General features: G+C 45.2%; 1 protein-coding gene across 1 annotated transcript in view; it reads right to left on the reverse strand.

Moving 5' to 3' along the window:
• Positions 1-18,833, reverse strand: part of GABRA4 (gamma-aminobutyric acid type A receptor subunit alpha4) — a 60,983-nt gene that overhangs the window by 41,550 nt on the left and 600 nt on the right. Inside the window, exon 2 of the mRNA XM_053402593.1 lies at positions 18,529-18,647. Coding sequence (XP_053258568.1) covers positions 18,529-18,647 — 119 coding nt within the window. The remainder of the gene's footprint in view (positions 1-18,528; positions 18,648-18,833) is intronic.

Consider the following 18,833-nt stretch of genomic DNA (forward strand, 5'->3'; position numbering starts at 1 on the left):
AGTGGGTGGCACCACAGTCAATAACAGGCAGAGCCACCCTCTGACTGGTTGCAAGTAAGAAACGAGGCAGCCTGGGGTTTACTGAGGGTACACTGAAATTGGTGGGTCAATACCTCGTTTGCCCTAATGAAACCCCTTCTATTCCTGGAAGTATTTTGGTCCCAACTATTTAGGGTGTAAGTATGGTGCTCTCCGATCTCCTCCTTTTTTTATTTAAGTTTTTTATATTTCAGTTCGCTGTTAGTGTTTCTATGGGATTCTGAACCTGTGCATCGATTTGAGCATGGCTTATACAGTGGTACCTCGGGTTAAGTACTTAATTCGTTCCGGAGGTCCATACTTATCCTGAAATTGTTCTTAACCTGAAGCACCACTTTAGCTAATGGGGCCTCCTGCTGCTGCCGCGCCGGCGGAGCCCAATTTCTGTTCTCATCCTGAAGCAAAGTTCTTAACCTGAAGCACTATTTCTGGGTTAGTGGAGTCTGTAACCTGAAGCTTATGTAACCTGAAGCGTATGTAACCTGAGGTACCACTGTATACAAAAGGAACTAACCTACACACACACATGCAACTAGAAGAGCAAATGTTCGCCACAGCCACAGAACTATGAAGTCAGCGTATATTTGCTGCTCGTTTTGTATAACTGTACACCCTACTCACAGAAAAAAATGATGTTTTAGTCTGCGTAGCTGCAATAATAGACTTGAAATGGTTTCTCCACACACGTTCAAGCCGATATATCTGTAGCCACACTACCTAGAAATCTGGTTGTGCATTTTTTAAAAAGACAACTGCAGTTCTCAGCAGGTTGCAGTCAAACTGTATGCTTGTACGGCAGTTCTTCAGAATCACAGAAGCTCTCTAGCCCTGCTGCTGAGTAGTCTATGCAGTACCAAAAAGATCTACTTTGTTGGTATGTTTTTGAAGCTGTGGCCCTGCATATTCCTTAGGGAGGAAGGTCATGAGAAACCTCCTCTTAAAGTTTGTATGCCATTATTGGTTTTTCTTTTCTGCAGTGAGTAGTCTCAGACAAGTGTGTGGTGTTTAATATGATGGAAAGGCAGATATCAACCTCTCCGTCAAGTTCCCCTCGCAAGCTGACCATTGGCCTGATGGGAGTTCATCTATAAAGCACCTCATTGGCCACCACATGCAAATATGTGCTGGGACACCTCAATAAACAAAAAATAATAATGTCTACATAGAAAGCATCCCCTAAGGAAAAGAAGTTTGAAAACATTGCTGTTGAGGAGATAAACTGAAGATCGCAACCACATCTATGACATCTTCCTGATTCAAAGAAGGTCATTTGAAGAAATTATGAAGTAATTTGCTTTTCACTGTTATTCAACACTCAGCCTATCAGCTAAAGATGCCAACAAGGTATCAACTGGGGCCAATTTCGTGAGCAGGACACCTGTCCACTGGGGACAGTGCTAAGAATACCATCTAATTTTGCCAAGGTCACTGAGCAGTAGACAGATGGTAATAACTTCAGTCACTACCAACCTGGGAAAGAAATCAAGAAAGACAATGTATAGGTAAATACTAGGCCCATATCTTTTTAGCAGTCATCTGAGTCATCCAGTTTTGCCATTTGGACAGCTGCCTGGAAAACCGATCAGCCTCACTTCATGGCTTAAATGACACTGACAATTTTGTTTTTCAGGTAAGCAGAATAAGTTTATAACAAAAGTATGAAGCCAATTGTATAGATGGCTTTTTGGAACACTTGTTGTATGAAAATTATCTCCGAAGAATCGTAGAAAACCACATTCTTTGCATTTCCAGTTTTTCTCTTGTTTTCTGACAGGCTGGCTACCAAGGCTTAAGTCAAAGCTTGTGCTGAATACAGGTGGGGAGCATTTCACATGGGCGTTACATTCCCAGCCTCCCCCCCCCCCATCGACGGAGTGCATATAAGTGTGTCCCATTAGACCCCTTCAGCTCCACCCCCATTCCTTCTGCAGTTCCACCCTCTTCTGGGTCCAAAAGGACCCCTGTGTTGGTGACTACATGTCATATATGACATTAGCTATAGGGCAGATAAAAATATGACTGGGTCAAAAGCGGGCTAGAGGCTTCATCAGGTGATGAATAGCACACACAAAACATTCTGCAAGCACTAGCAAGTATTATTAAGGGACGCGGGTGGTGCTGTGGGTTAAACCACAGAGCCTAAGACTTGCCTATCAGAAGGTCGGTGGTTCGAATCCCCGCAACGGGGTGAGCTCCCGTTGCTCGGTCCCTGCTCCTGCCAACCTAGCAGTTCGAAAGCACAAAGTGCAAGTAGATAAATAGGTACTGCTCCAGCGGGAAGGTAAACGGCGTTTTCGTGTGCTGCTCTGGTTCACCAGAAGCGGCTTAGTCATGCTGGCCGCATGACCCGGAAGCTGTACGCCGGCTCCCTTGGCCGATAAATTGAGATGAGTTCTGCAACCCCAGAGTCGGCCGCGACTGGACCTAATGGTCAGGGTCCCTTTACCTTTTTAACAAGTATTATTATTATTATTATTATTATTATTATTACCCATTCTTCATTCTAACATCCCAGAGCAAGTGACAGCAATTCAAAATACAACATTTTTAAAAGTTTAAAACAATCAGCATCAAATGATGTAGTTGCTTCCCAGTTCACAAGCTCCTGAACCAGCCCTCATTATATTTATCATTAACTGCACCCACGTACGCACCCCTGCTGCAATTATCTGTCTGGTTACTGGCGAAGGAACTTAAGATCAAATCATATATTTTTAAATAAATAAATAAAAGGGTTAGAACTCCTGCAGAGAAATGTCTTTTGATCCAGGGTAAATGCAGTCACATTTTCCAAAGGGTGAAGTTCTTTGGAGTATTATAATTATTACATTTTCTCTGAGCTGTCAAAGCACTCCGTGTATAATCATCACAGTAATGCTTAAAAGAAGCCTTTAAGGTAGGTCAGTATATTTAAGCCCATGCTACAGATCAGGACTGGGGGCAAAACTCCCAGTACATAGAACAATGACTCGCCAAAATAATAAATAAGTAAGAAGGAAATCCAGGATTGGGCCATTTTGTGTGCATAAGCAGCAGAGCTGGAAGAGGCACTTAACCCATTTGTTAATGTCCCTAGCATAGCTGTTAACCGTCCCTTATTTGGCGGGAAACTCCCCTATCCCAGTGCCGTGTCCCACTGCTGTCCCTTATTGATGATGTCCCTTAAATTTCCAGGGTTTCAAAGGAAGCAGCTCCTCTCCCTGCCGGCCAGGGAGGAAGGAGGCTCCAACTGTGTTGCTTGGCTGTGTTGCTCACCCAATAAGGAGTCTAAGAACGACTGGGGGGGTGGAGCTTGCATGCCTTGTGCCAATCAAATCGGCCGCATTGCCTGGGGACTCGCCTTTGCTCAGCACTTCCCAGTGGAGAGGTGACGGTGGTTTTCCTTGCTGCATCCCCTTTACCGGGTTGCTGTGCTGTGGGAACCACCGCTTGAGGCTTCGTTTGGCTGCTGGCTGGGCTTTCTGCCTTTGGCTCGGAGGGGCTCATAAGTCGAACATACCTGTGCCCAGAAAATCCCTTATTTTGGCTGCTGATCCCTTGTTTTTGGGGGTGCTGGTCCCTTATTTTCAAATCTGCAAGTTGACAGCTATGGTCCCAAGCTCCACCCACTGCTACAGGAGCCCACGAAGCTTGCAAAGCCACGGCGGGGAAAAGCAGGGAGCAGGGAGTTAATTGGAGCAGAATACCAGTCAGCAGAAAATAGGATAAGCACCCCTCCACCCAGACTTGGCCCTTTCCAAAAATGTTTTTCATTTTCAAATAAAAGAACACAGAGGCTTGGTTAGGCTCATTTGCGCCTAAAACCTAGATTGCTCTTATGAGATACGGGTTTCAGTGCCGGATTTACGTATAAGCTAAACAAGCTGAATAAAACGTGGATGTACATTTCCAAAATAAAAACGAATAAAATAAAACCTACATAAGGCAACAGTGTTTTGTGTTGTGTAGGCTCCTGTGATGTAAGTAATGGGCCCCCCTGCCAGCCTGCTCCCTAAAATATCACTGGTTTGCTCATTTCTATATATAGGGTGCCTACCTTCTGCATGGACTGGTTGCATGGCAATATGTGCAAATGGCTTTAGATACCTATTAGGTCCATAAATTACCATATAGCATATATTCAACACAGAAAACAGTGACAGTTTGTTGTTGACAAAGGACAGCTGTATTTTGGCATTTGTCCTGTGTTCAGTGCCATCCTATGCATGCCCACTCAAAAGGAAGCTCTGTTGTGTTCAATGGGGCTTAGCAACCCTAGGCATACCACAGTATGAGTTCTGCTAAAAACGACAGAGTTTTCTCTAAGGAAAACATTTCTGCTTCTGAGTAAACACAAACAGAATTTCACTGTGTATCATTTTCCTCCAGTTTTCTTTCCCACTTATTACAAGGGATCGTGTGGGTGTGGAATGTAGCCAGGGAAGGGATCATTCCCTGGCAGGTGAAATGTGTGCTCATTGGCTAGGCAGGTTTCTCTGGTAAAGCAGGGCTAAATCCACATCCTTTTTGCCTTCTCTACACCATACACTTGAAGTACATCCAACATGCATTACTTCGCCCAAAGAATGCTGGGAACTGTAGTCTACCCCCTTAAAAGGTAAGTAAAGGGACCCCTGACCATTAGGACCAGTCGTGACCGACTCTGGGGTTGTGGTGCTCATCTCACTTTCTTGGCCGAGGGAGCTGGCATACAGCTTCCGGGTCATGTGGCCAGCATGACTAAGCCACTTCTGGCGAACCAGAGCAGCACACAGAAACGTCATTTACTTTCCTGCCGGAGCAGTACCTATTTATCTACTTGCACTTTGACGTGCTTTCAAACTGCTAGGTGGGCAGGAGCAGGGACCGAGCAATGGGAGCTCACCCCGTTGCGGAGATTCGAACCGCCGACCTTCTGATCGGCAAGCCCTAGGCTCAGTGGTTTAACCCACAGCGCCACCCATGTCCCTAGTCTACCCCCCCCTTACAGAACTGCAATTCCCAGCACCCTTAACAAACTATGTTTCCCAGGATTTGGGGTGGGGGAGCCATGTGCTTTAAATGTGCATTGAGTGTGCTTTAAAGTGCACATTCAGCTTTTCTTGTTAAGGTTGCTTTCATGTACCAGTCCCCCATCCTTTTTTTGTCCCAAATCCTTCACTTAGAAATTACTGAGCGCTTTGTGTGTGTGGCTATAAGCATCACTGCAGTCCCCCTGATTATTTCCTTCTGAAAGAACAGCAAACTCTAGTGATAAGTGGGAGTGGATAAGCTATGCTGTTGCATTAAATTAGTAACAATTAAAATGGCATGTTAAAGATTAAGGCGACCATCTGGGTAATACTTACAAGCTTGCAAATCCCATTGAAGAGAAGGCAAACTTGTAAGTCGTGTCAGGGCTACATCCTTTAATCAGTATCTGTGAGGAACAGCCACCAAATCCAACCTGAGAACACTTAAAACTTAAATAAACCATAAAAAACCTAATTATAGTTATAGAATAACCAATCCATAATCACTCTTGGCATGTATATATCAAACTTCAAGTGGGCAAAGTGCATTGCATGCAACGTCTTCGTAGTTCTTACAACAACCCCAGAAGGTTGGTCTGTATCAGCAGCAGCAGCAGCAGCATATTGTAGAAGGTTTGTACTCAAGGGGATAGTGGCTTGTCTAGTAAATTGACAGCTCAGGTGAAACTTTTGGTATGACAGTAGGACAAGGATATGGAACCTGTGTCCCTCCAAAAGTTGATGAACTCCAATTCCCATCTTCCCTAGCACTGACCTGTTAGGATTCTTTCCCCGTGTCGCAGTCATGGGATTGGTTATATCACATGATGATGTATGTTTTCATTCCACATTGTGGGAAGTGACAGAGACAGGATGTCTGTATTACTGTGTTTCTGTGATGTAGGACAATTGTCCTTTGTTCTTTCTCTTTGCTGTCTGATGCTGAAGAGGAAGGAGCTGAGTTACGATGCTCCGAGTGTGTATATGTAAAGAAATGTAGATTAGCCAAAATGTTGGGCTACTGAGTCTCTACGCTGGCTGCCTATACTCTGCTCATCCTGAAGTGTGCTGATGCCTCTAAGGCATCAGTCGCTGTAATGTTCGGGCTGGAGAAAGATTTTTAATCTCCCGAACGAACGACCAAGAGGGAGAGAACATGCCAGTCAGGCATGTGTCTATGCTAGACTCATACTCATGTGTAGGAATCTGAGGGGAACTGGGGTCCAATATCACCTGAAAGGCCACAAGTTTTCCATCCTTTGGGGAAAGCATTGGGAAGTATGGATACAGCACAAGAAGTGGTACTATGCAGTGATTTGGTAGCCTTTCTAGAACTGAGCAATGGGTAATGTATGGAGCCAAATAAGCAGGTGTAATTATAACACTGGTTTACTATGAGCTTGAACAACCAATAAATACAGTGGTACCTCAGGTTAAGTAATTCGCTCCGGGGGTCCGTACTTAACCTGAAACTGTTCTTAACCTGAAGCACCACATTAGTTAATGGGGCCTCCTGCTGCCGCTGTGCCGCCGGAGCACGATTTCTGTTCTCATCCTGAAGCAAAGTTCTTAACCTGAAGCACTATTTCTGGGTTAGCGGAGTCTGAAGCGTATGTAACCTCAAGCGTATGTAACCTGCGGTACCACTGTAGTGAGAAACAAGGTCAGAGGCCTAAATTGATATAGCCCACGGTCACAAAATGGCTACCCCATTTGCTCCTCACAAATCCATTTCTGAAGTGTTGGGTACATTTTTCTGAATTGCTCACTGCACTTTTTGTTACAATAATAACCCTGACATTTCTGCTTCTTTCTGCCATTACTAAGGACTGGCCTTCCTTCTGTTAGGGAGATTGGCCCAAGATGGTTGGCTGACAATTGTTTTCCTTACTGAGAGCTCATTGATTTTGTTAGCCATCAGTTCTGAGATGGTGGCATGTCTCAGCTATGGAGAAGGAATTGAGCACCTCACGCAAACATAATCCAAAGGGGGTGAGAGAGAGAAAATTGAAGATGGTAGAACCACCAAGTCTTGCTGGGCTTTTTATAGCCCTCCCTTTCATTCAGGAATGCATTGGGGAAACCACGAGCAGACTCATGCCCCACCAGCAAACCCCTCTCTCTGTTTATGGAGAGGAAGATCAGCAGAATGCTATGACCCCTGAGATGCCCATCCAGGAACCAAAGAATTACATTCTGAAAGTTAATAGTGACATTGTAAATTTGAACAGCTGTGGTTTAAGGCCCTTAAGAAAATAGGAAGCTGCCCTATACCAAGTCAGCCCAATGGTCTATCTAACTCAATATCATCTACTTTAGACTGAATAGCTGTAGTTCTCCAATATTTCAGGCAGGGGTCTATCCCAGTTGTTCTGCATGTAACGCAGTTGCTTTGCCACTGAACTATAGCCCTCCCCTGCTTCTAAGGTAGAGATATGGCTGATCAGTGAATTACTGCTGAGACGCCAGGCTTTCAAGGACCAATCAATACATCTGTGCACATGGAGCCTATAAATATGAGTCGTCGTCCCCCCAAGCAAAATTGGTGGGTTCAACTCCCACTGACTTTAATGACCGCTCCTACTACAAAGCAAACACAGGGTCTGAGAAACTATTAAAGAACTTTTGTTCTGTTTGCGAGTAATCTGAAAATGAGCTAATATTTTAAAATAGACACTTTAGCATGTTAATTCATGAAGAGCTTTGTTATTGCCTCATCTGTCTTGGCTCTCCCAACTCCAAATATATGGCAAATCCTGAAGACTTTGGGGCATTTTGCTTGTTTCCCAGATTCATATTCCACCTGTACATTCATGATGAGAAGCTCAGAGTGTTTTAGAATTAAAGATAATAAAGCATCGCTGATGTATCAAACTGCTGCTAGCATGATAGCCGAAATACAATAAAATGTTTTTTTATAAAAAAAAATACATAGAGGCTGTAAATCCTGCAGTCAGTAGAAAAAGAAAATTCCAAGTTCACAATGCATAAGTTCATTATTCATAAATGCCCTCCTAATTCAAAGAGTATGTACCTATTCTTTTTATAGAGATAAATAAAAGCTCTTTCTGACAGTCTGTATGCGTGCCTTGTCCAAGGTGCTGAAAGGTTTTTCCAAAGCCTTGCTATACAGAAGATCAGCAGGAGATGGACAGCTCCATTTCCCCCAATTCTTAACTAGGAGGAGCTAGCAGGGGAAGGTTCCATAAACGGAGCTATTTCTGCAGGTCCCTGCACCAGGCACAGAATCAACCATGTGAGGACACAGTATCGTCTTCCATGCAAGGAAAGATTAACCTTACTGAGATCAGAAGCTATGATTGACAACGTTTTACAGGAGTCACGTGAATTTATCTTTATCATATGGCCTGCATCAGCTTATATTCTGGCTAGTTATCCAATAGTTTTTTCCTTAAGCATAGCTTTAAACACAAGCCTAAATCCTTCCTTGGTATCCTGAAAATCACAGATTCAGAACTCTTGGGGGGGGGGGGAAACTTGAGGAAAAAAGACCAAGAAAACATAATATTAAAAAAGGAAAGAAAAATACACAATGCCAATAAACACCGTCAGCTCACATTGATAAGACAATATCAAGCAGTACTTCCATCCAAGATTGAACTTATAAGTCGATAAAAGCCCTCCAGATGTCCAAACAGGTATCCAACTATAGTAGAACTGTAATTGCACAACAGCATGAAAATCCCAATCACTTACTATCCGTCAACATTACAAAAATATTTCAGGTAACAGCGCAGAGAAAACACAACTTAGATACATTTTGAGATCCTATCTAGCTATAAATTAAAAGCTGGTCCAAAGTGCTCGTTAGGAGCACATGGGTGAGTCACCTACGCCAAAAAAGCAAACAAAGAGTGGCTCGAGAGCTGTATTACACTCAATGCCCATTCCATCACAATACACTTCCTGCCAGATGAATAATTGGTGATCTTAAGGAATATCTATGTCCTGAGAGACAACGACTCTTTTCCTGCTTCGTTTCCCTTTTAACAACAGAGAAGGAAGGTCCAGCTTCAAAGTTAACTTCCACACTGGCTGGTCACTGCAAGTAACAGTAATGACTGCTCACCTTGCCCATCGAGGGGGGCAGCATTTGCGACCCACCACGGGCTCCACAGGCTCCTGGAGACACACCTTGGCTGGCTGGCTGTTGCTCCATCACCTGGGATGGCCACTGAGGCTGCAGGGTTCCTGCCTGGCCCTGCTTTGAATTAGCCAATCGGCGGTGGCCAGGGGGGCGGATCCGGGGGGCCGGGTAAGGAGGCTCCTGCCGACGCAGCCCTCACAGTTGGTGCAGAGCATCACCCACCCTAAGTAAAGGGTAAAGGGACCCCTGACCATTAGGTCCAGTCGTGACCGAATCTGGGGTTGCGGCACTCATCTCGCTTTATTGGCTGAGGGAGCCGGAGTACAGCTTCCAGGTCATGTGGCCAGCATGCCTAAGCCGCTTCTGGCGAACCAGAGCAGCGCACGGAAACGCCATTTGCCTTCCCGCCGGAGTGGTACCTATTTATCTACTTGCACTTTGACATGCTTTCGAACTGCTAGGTCGGCAGGAGCAGGGATCGAGCAACAGGAGCTCACCCCATCAGGGGATTTGAACTGCCAATCTTCTGATTGGCAAGTCCTAGGCTCTGTGGTTTAACCCACAGTGCCACCCGCATCCCTTATCACCCACCCTACCCTCTCTCTAACTGTTTTAAGGTTGTTGCAGGTTAACCTTTTCCTTTTCAGGTCCACGGGCATTACTGCAGTCGCATGATGGTTGCTGTTTCCCAGATTCTGCAGGTTTTGCCTTCCCCATAGCAATTGTCACAACTTTGGTGGTTTTAGGCCTTGGGCGGTATTCTTTAGGCCATCAACGGAATGGAGGGGTAGCGTGGTTACGCACCCCTCGCGCAGTACTGTTAGCAGGGCCCAGTTAGAGGGGTTTTTGCAGGGAGTCACTGGCCACGAGTGCTCGGTGTATGGTCAAACTCCCAGAACTGGAGTGAGGCAGCTGCGTAAACATCCATTTTGCAGCCTCACCCATATTTCCTGCCTCGCCCTTGCCCAGCCTGAGTCCCCAATTGGGGGCTGAGAGGGATAACCGCCCAATGCCTAAGCCAAGGTTTCCTACATCTGAAATTTAATAAAGTTGTGGCCTAATTTTAATCCTACTGCGTTGTATCTTGTTTTTCCTGGCCCTGGCTCCCGGGGGTGAGGGGTCTGTGGCTGGGCACACAAAGCCCAACCCATTGCTCTGACTGATCAAGAGGTTTGAAGTAAAATTCACCTCTAAAGCATGGAGGAAGAGAGGGGGGATGGAGAGAGGATTGGAGAGGAGAAGACCTGTCATGGTTCCAATCCTGTTGTAATTGAATGGACAGTCATACTTCCAAAATTTTAAGTTCCAGCCCAGCAAATTATTATCAATGAAGAGTCAAAACAGAAGTTAGGAATTTTTTTTAATCATCTGGTTTCTTTTCTGTATTGACTGTCTTTTAATGCCTCTGTCTCTCTATGTTTTCCAGTTAAAATACCTCTTTTGGGTATGAACTCCTAGAAGAAGCAGAGGGTGGATAACCAGGGGTGGCTGGAACTCACAGTGCCTGGGGGCTGGGCTGATGGCTGTTAGAACCATTCATACGCCCACTTTTAAAAAGCAGGGTGGTACAAATCCCCTTCTCTAGATGAGCAAGCTGATAGCACTTCCTACTCATTTTTCAGCCTTTTACCCTACAAATGCTAAGAAGTGTACTGACAGGGACTAATTTTAAGAGTCTAAGGCAATGTTGCAATTGATGAAATCTCTACTGAAGCCAAGATGGTTTCAGATTTCTTTGAATCTGGGTACATGCCATCTTTAGGAAATCAACAGAAAGCCAACAGTATCTCCACATTCCAGGAAAACTGTACGACAAAATTACTGATAAGGAAATATTTATCGGGTTGGGGGGGTGGGGAGTTTGGAAAACATCCAGGCTTCAGCAGACGCTTACACGTCATTCTGCTCTAACCTAGAAAGCAGAATGTTACATGATGATTTGTTGTAATAAACCGGTCGGTTTATTACAGCCAAGCTGACACATTTAAGGCCCATTAATTTCAGCAGGAAATCCATGTGACTTAAAATTTGGCCGGATCCTACCCAAGGTGTTTATCAGCAGAAGTCAACCCATTCTGTTTCAGCCTCTACATTTTTCATGCCAGTGCACTTTTAATCAGGGTTAGGACGCGGGTGGCGCTGTGGGTTAAACCACAGAGCCTAGGACTTGCTGATCAGAAGGTCGGCAGTTCGAATCCCCGCAATGGTGTGAGCGCCTGTTGCTCAATCCCTGCTCCTGCCAACCTAGAAGTTCGAAAGCACGTCAAAGTGCAAGTAGATAAATAGGTATCGCTCGGGCGGGAAGGTAAATGGCGTTTCCGTGTGCTGCTCTGGTTCGCCAGAAGCGGCTTAGTCATGCTGGCCACATGACCCAGAAGCTGTACGCCGGCTCCCTTGGCCAATAAAGCGAGATGAGCACCGCAACCCCAGAGTCGTCCACGACTAGACCTAACAGTCAGGGGTCCCTTTACCTTTAGGGTTGAGATTGAAACTAAGCTAAATGGACACAGGCAGAAGTATGATAGAGGTATAATGTTGGAGTCCAATGGAGAGAGAGAGAGAGAGAGAGAGAGAGAGAGAGAGAGAGAGAGAGATGGGGTGTGGAAAAGTTGCCTCACTGGTAGTCTCTCCCAGCCCCCTCAAGAAAGTGCTTTCACCTTTTCTTTTTTTAAAAAACAACACATATAGGTCTTAAGCCCTTGCAGATAAGTGTTCTTTTTGATATTGGGTGTGGCCATGGTCACATGCTGACAGCTTCTAGGAGTCACAGGTGAAAGCTGAGTGCAGGGTGTGGACCAAAGGTGGACAAACTCCCCCAGAAGGAGCACAATGTGTCCCCAACAAGAGGTACTACCCCTCCCCTAACACTAAATAAAAGGTTTAAATGAAATGAAATGAAACTAAATAGAGGGTTTAAGCAGAGGCTTCTAAACTGAGGTTGGATGTCCATCTGTCATGGATGCTTTAGCTGAGATTTCTGCTTTGCAGGCAGTTGGACTGCCTTGTGGACCCTTCCAGCTTGACAATTCTATGATTCTGTGATTTTATGAATAATAACAACTGCCACACAGGTACTTTCACAGAATCTGTGACATGTCAACCCAGCTTCTGTGAAATCTGTACAGAATTTAACCAGAGCTAAATGTGCTGGAAAACATGATTCAGCAGGCACATTAAATATTCCATTGCTTGTCAACCTGGAACACAACTTTAACATTAAATGTTCTCTTCTCATTGAATCTTGCCATGCTCTCTGACATTTGTTTACTTATGTGTTCATTGGTGAATTACATGCTTTCAAAAAAAAAAAAAAGAAAAAAGTGAAACACTTTTGGCATAAAAGTTTGTCAACAAAAAAGCCAAAAAAAAACGAAGAAGAAAAAGAATATTTTAATGATTAATCAGCTGCTGCTATTCTGAGTTATGTCAAAGAAACAAACCTTTGCACACTGCCATACAATCACGATTAAATCATAATATGAGTTCTTTCTAGTTCAGCAGAAAGGTACCTTTACTACAAAAATGGACAATACAAGGCTAGATACTATCTCCCCAAATCAGAGTCTTTTATTCAATCTGCTTCTTAGGAGCTTTAAACACTGTTCACCTTTTTGAGTTTGGACAAAGAAGCAAGAAAAATGGCCCAACACCCAACTTGGTTTTCAAAGGTTTTCTTTCTAGGGCTTTCATTGAATTTTCCTTTCATTCCAAATGTGAACATAAAGTAAACCCTATCTTATGCATGGTAGTTCTCCAACATTCCTAGTTTACAGGGTTGCTTCATTCATTTACATGGCAGCAACCCCAGGTCTGCTGCTGGATCTTCATTCAACAAGAAACAGCTGCCCCATTCCACACCTGAAGTGGTCTTCCACTGTTTCATCTTGGTCCATTATGTCCATCCATCATTCTGCTATCAAAACTTTCCACCTTCCTCATCACTCAAGACCATATAAAGCCCATCCTTAAATTCCTGCTTTGGCTTCCTGTTCATAATGAGATTTTGCACAAGTGTCTTGTTCTTACCTTTAGAGTCCTCATCTCTCTGTGCTTGTATCCCAACAAACCTTCACTTATCCAAATTCACCACCCTTAGCTGTCCAAATGCTCCCTGAAACTCCTCTATCTTTTCTCCCTGGCTGCCTAGGATCCACTCCTAGAATACACCTAGGAAGCCAACTACCTTCACTTCCTCCAGATCCCTCCTCAAAACTCTTCTTTTTCTGCCAAGCCTTTGGAATAAACCCCTACTCACAATACCCTACTACTGCATCTAAGACTGCCGTCCTGTGCACACCCGGCCAGCAATAAGGCTTAGTGGGACTTTCAAGGAGACATGCCTAGGATTGCATTGTCAGTCACATGTACCTAAAAAAAGTACATGCACCTGAAATAATTGCACATCCTTCTCCTACCTAAATTTCCTTCCTCTGCCTCTGCTGTTCAGCTTGGGTCTCTTTCAAGGTTGTAAGCCCCTTGGAGTAGGGTCTACCAAGCCTACAGAGTACAGAGATAGTGTTATAACCCGGGCTTGCCATCAAACATACACCTTCACCTCTCAAGCAGACATACCTGTACGAGGCAAAGTGTTTCCAAACACATGCTTGTATCATTTACACACATTTCTCCTTAAGGTGTAAGCCTATAACTGTAATTGTTGAAGCAGCCCAAATATCTACTATCTGCCCCATGTTGGACCGGGGTGGGCAACCTTTTCTCCTTTTAAGGGTCACCATCTTTCCGGGGGTGGGGTGGCGCTGTGGTCTAAACCACTGTGCCTCTTGGGCTTGCTGATCAGAAGGTTGGCAGTTCGAATGCCCGCGACAGGGTGAACTCCTGTTACTCGGTCCCAGCTCCTGCCAACCTACATAGCAGTTTGAAAGCATGTCAGTGCGAGTAGATAAATTGGTACCACTGTGGTGGGAAGGTAAATGGCGTTTCCGTGTGCTGCTCTGGTTTTGGTGTTCCATTGCGCCAGAAGAGGCTTAGTCATGCTGGCCACATGACCCGGAAAAACTTCTGCGGACAAACACCGGCTCCCTTGGCCTGTAAAGCGAGATGAGCGCCGCAACCCCAGAGTCATCTGCGACTGGACTTAACTGTCAGGGGTCTTTTACCTTTACCTTTTTATCTTTCAGGGGCTGCAAGCCAGCTGTGGGTGGGGTCAAAGCCAGCAGTGAGTAGGGTTAGGAACTGAAAATGGATCAAACCACCCCTTTCCCCCCCCTCTCTCTGCCACCCACTTTTCTCTCTTTCTGCCAGCCCTCCTCCACCCCATGCCTAGCAGGTCCCTGGTGAGGAACAGGTCACTCTTCCCACAGGTTTGAACAAATTGCTTGCAGGGGGATTTTGACAGAGAACACCCAGGCACCATACTTTACAGAGAGCACTCCTCTATATGGAACCACCTTCCACCGCATAGGAGACAACTCCTAGGAGCTAAGGTCCCTTTGCCCACTACCCAATAATTTTTTTGAGGGGCATTGCCATTCATATGGTGTGCGTGCATCGCTTCCCGTGATCGATTATGTGGGGTGGGCCTTACCTGCCACTCCAATATTTTATTCAAGATGTCACCCCTGCTGCCCAGTGTGACCCAATTTAAATATATACTTAAGTGAAGGCAGAACTTGTCCATCAGCAGTTATCATTAGGAGAGAAGATGAGCAAGTAGACAAGTCACCTGGTCACAGTCTTCTCCACTCTGGTGAGATGTATTTAAATTATAGCAATTATTTCTAAAATTGACTCTATCAGCCCATGAAAATTATATGTGAATCTCTGCCCTTTATAACCATTTTTATGTTATCCATTTACTCTTTTTCTTTATGTTGTTGGTGATGGCTGCCCTACTTTGAAATTAGGCAGACCGTCATGTGTGCAATCTTTTTGTCACAGGAATCCCACCCCAATCTAGAGTCATCTCAGTGTGAATCCTGTGTAGTAATACTCCTATTTATCTGAACCACTAATTCTCCAACCATCAAATGGCCCCTGAGGGTACCTCTCAATTATATGACTTTATGTGCCTCAGATAGATAATGTGACATATAATCATTTATGGGACCCTAAAATTGGCATTTATTCCAGAAAGATTAACAGCCTCTTTCTCAGCTGACTATGAAATCTGCACAAGATGTAAAATAGATGAGATCATGCATTTTAGCAGGCCAGCTATGGTTTGTGGGACACATCATTGTGGAGCCAGAAGCTGATACATCTGTTCATTCAACACTTCTGTAGCTGAATCTCAGTCATGTAGGGACTCTAGTTGCTTATTAATGCAAATGTTTGCTTCACTTTAGAGACAAAAAAGTTATCATTTTGTGGTGTGTGGGTGTGGGGGTGTAAAGGGCCTCTGGATGGTTAAGTCTAGTTGAATTTGACTTTGGGGTGCAGCGCTCATCTCTGCTTTCAGGCCGAGGGAGCTGGCGTTTGTCCTCAGACAGCTTTCCGGGTCATGTGGCCAGCATGACTAAACCACTTCTGGTGTGACTGGACTTAACTGTGTGTGTACATCATTTTTGCCTTCTAAACATTTTTAAGATACATGGGTGGGTGCCAGACTAAAAGGTAAAGGGACCCCTGACCATTAGGTCCAGTCGTGGCTGACTCTGGGGTTGCGGCCCTCATCTCGCTATATTGGCCGAGGGAGCCAGCGTACAGCTTCCGGGTCATGTGGCCAGCATGACTAAGCCACTTCTGGCAAACCAGAGCAGCACACGGAAACGCCGTTTACCTTCCCACCGGAGCGGTACCTATTTATCTACTTGCACTTTGATGTGCTTTCAAACTGCTAGGTGGGCAGGAGCAGGGACCAAGCAATGGGAGCAATTCCTTTTAGTTCTTGGGTCGGTAGAACATCATATAACTCAAAGACCTTAAACTCTTTAAGCGCCATGTATGCTATTCAATAAGCAAACATGCATGTTTGAAGCGATTAAATAGTTGGGATGAGAGAAAATATTCTAAACATTGCATGTAGTTGTCTGATTTTGTTCCACATATAGGGAAAATAACTGTTTTAGGGTTGCAGTCTTAAACTCACTTACTTGACAGCAACCCCCACTGATTATAGTGAGACTTAGTTTTGAACAACATGCATAAGTTCATACTGTGCCTAAGCAGTTGGGTCCAGTATAATTTTTGATTCCTCACCATCCCTTTGAATTGTTGTGTCCTATGCCATCAGGACTGGCCTTGGATAGTGTGGGGCAGCGTCCTCAGGTATCCTATCATGAGAGCCAGGGAGTGGCAGCAAGTTGCTGGGGGGCAGAGATGTGTTTGCGGCCTGACCTGGCCTGCACTCCCTAAGCTAGTCTGTTGCTCTCTATGGAAGCATAATGCCCCATTGCCAGTGTTGGAAATAAGATCCAGCTACCAGTCTGGTCATCTTATTGTCCTTGGATTCAGGCAGCAAAATATCTCAGACTAGTCCTGCATCCAGTATCACAAACCACTTTCATAATCTCCCTCAAAAGGACTTTGCCATGTGACATGGAGAGCTGCTGTTCAAGAACCACAAATCCAAAAGCTCTCTTTATGTCTAACTTGGGCCACGGTTCTTTGGAGCTGAGCTAGAAAAAATTGGCTGCCTTTAATCTTCTTGGTAAAGTTTTCTCTTGTAACTCAAAAGTTTCCAGAACCTTATGCCAACCAAAGTGCATCAAGTAAAAACTATCATCTCACAAAAACACATGCAAAACATCTATGCGATTTATGATCAGACAATATCTGTGCATGCACACTGGAGAGAAATGTACAAAAGAGACTAGAAAACCATCGTTGTGTCACTGGTTGAGTGTGATGTTTTCATAAGGTTAACTTCATCTATGCTTCGTGTTCTTCAACAGACCTCAGAGCAGCCCAACTCTACTGAAAAGATGTCTAAAATAAGCAGGAACTGATAGTGCCAAGTTGCTTCCCATTATGACTGCACTGGGTAACAGCATATCTGGAAATTACCGGCATAGATGCCAGCGTAGGTGTATCACATGTCTAAACTAAGCACTTAAAGAAAGAAGCACAATGTTTTCACAGAACAAGCCTCAGCAAAGTCTTTGCTCAGTGCTGGTTGCATAGTAGCCTCCGAAATAACTCCATCGCCTCATCCTACATTTTGACACATGCCCATTTCCAGCAACAAGGAAGAGCTGTAGCCAGCCCTCAACACTTTGTCATGGAAGCAAAGGGGAGGCGGAGTGTTGCTTGATCCTGTGGGACTTTTTGCACCTCCTGGGTCACAAATCCAACCCACAAATCTGGCCATGGGTTGACTCAAAGTTCAGCCACCCAACCTGCTAAATCAGAAAAATGAACAAGTATAATTAACGCGGCGGCGAGGGCAGCAATTAAGCAAAGCCAGGATGAGCGGCTGCTACAAAATCTGGAGGTCCCCATGTATTGGACTAGAGCTAAAAAATTTGAGGGGGCATAAATGTGAGCTAAAGAAGGGGGCGTTCCACTTTCTGCTGCTACCGCCTGCAAAGGATGGGGCTTTCGATGTGAACGTTGTTGCCAAGATCATCAGATGCAGGTGCAAGATTTCTTTTAAAAAACAAAAAAAACTCTCCCATAGCCTCACTGCCGGATTGTGCGGGTGTGTTTTTAATCAGAAGCAGCAGCTGCATTTGCTCTCCTTTGACAGAATGCCAAGCGATTGCTGCCCCCAAAGTGGCAGGATCCAGGCAACCAACTCTCAACTTCTCTCCTACCACCATGTACACAATCTGCAGATGAGGTTGGGCGGGGGGGGGAGGAATGGGGGTCCAGCTGCTAAATCCCTGTTTTCTCTGCTTAATGTGGCAGAATCAGAGAGGGCCAGGGGAGAGGAGGTAGCCAAAACTGGCAGGGAGGAATGTTCCCCGGCGTCGCCTTGCCACTGCTGGATCTCCAAGGATGTGAACTGGGAGGAGGAGACCAAACTTCCTCCCTACTCATGTTAAGCATGTAGCGGAATTTTGATTGACAAGCTGCCGCCGAAATCCAAAACAGGACCCAGGAAACTGGACTGAGAAGCTGTGCTAGAACCAGTGGGTGGCTGTGGCGTTTCTAAGCATCGAAGGAGCAGCTTTGGGTGCCACAATCTGGAATGTGGCTCTCTTTTTTTTTTGTAGGGGGGGGGATGTAAAGAATCAGAAGGCTCTCCCTCCCTTTTCTCCCCCCCCCCTTCCCCATCCAAGTGATCAGATATAGCAGAGCTGGAGGAGGGAAATGGGTTCAACATGGTTTGTGGAAGGCACACAACAAGAGAAAATCAACCATCATCATTACTTTGTTTTTGTTTTGGTTTGGAAAGGCACAGAAGCATACCTAGGCGAATTTCCCCCACAGACAAGACACACAGGCAGACTCAGCACAGACAGCAGGGACCGTACACAGTAACCATACCCCCAAATCCAGGACGCAGCCTGTTGTCATAACCATCCAGGAGACGGTCCAGGATGCGCGTGAAATTCTCCGGCCATAATTTCTCCTCCTTTTTGAGCTGTCCCGGGAGCACGGTGAGGCTACAAGGGAGTGGGGGGTGGAAGCACAAAAGCATTTTAGTGGGAAAGAGGCAAGAAGAAAGGAGAGGCGGGGAGAGAGAGGTGGCAGCTTTGATTTCGCCCTCGCCAACTCACCTTCTTCCTCTCTCTCTCTCTCTCCTCTTCCCAAATCCGGGGCATCAAGTAAGGGGTGCCAGGGAATTGGAC

This window comes from Podarcis raffonei, chromosome 9, assembly GCF_027172205.1.
Source record: "Podarcis raffonei isolate rPodRaf1 chromosome 9, rPodRaf1.pri, whole genome shotgun sequence".
In the NCBI taxonomy this organism is placed as follows: domain Eukaryota; kingdom Metazoa; phylum Chordata; class Lepidosauria; order Squamata; family Lacertidae; genus Podarcis; species Podarcis raffonei.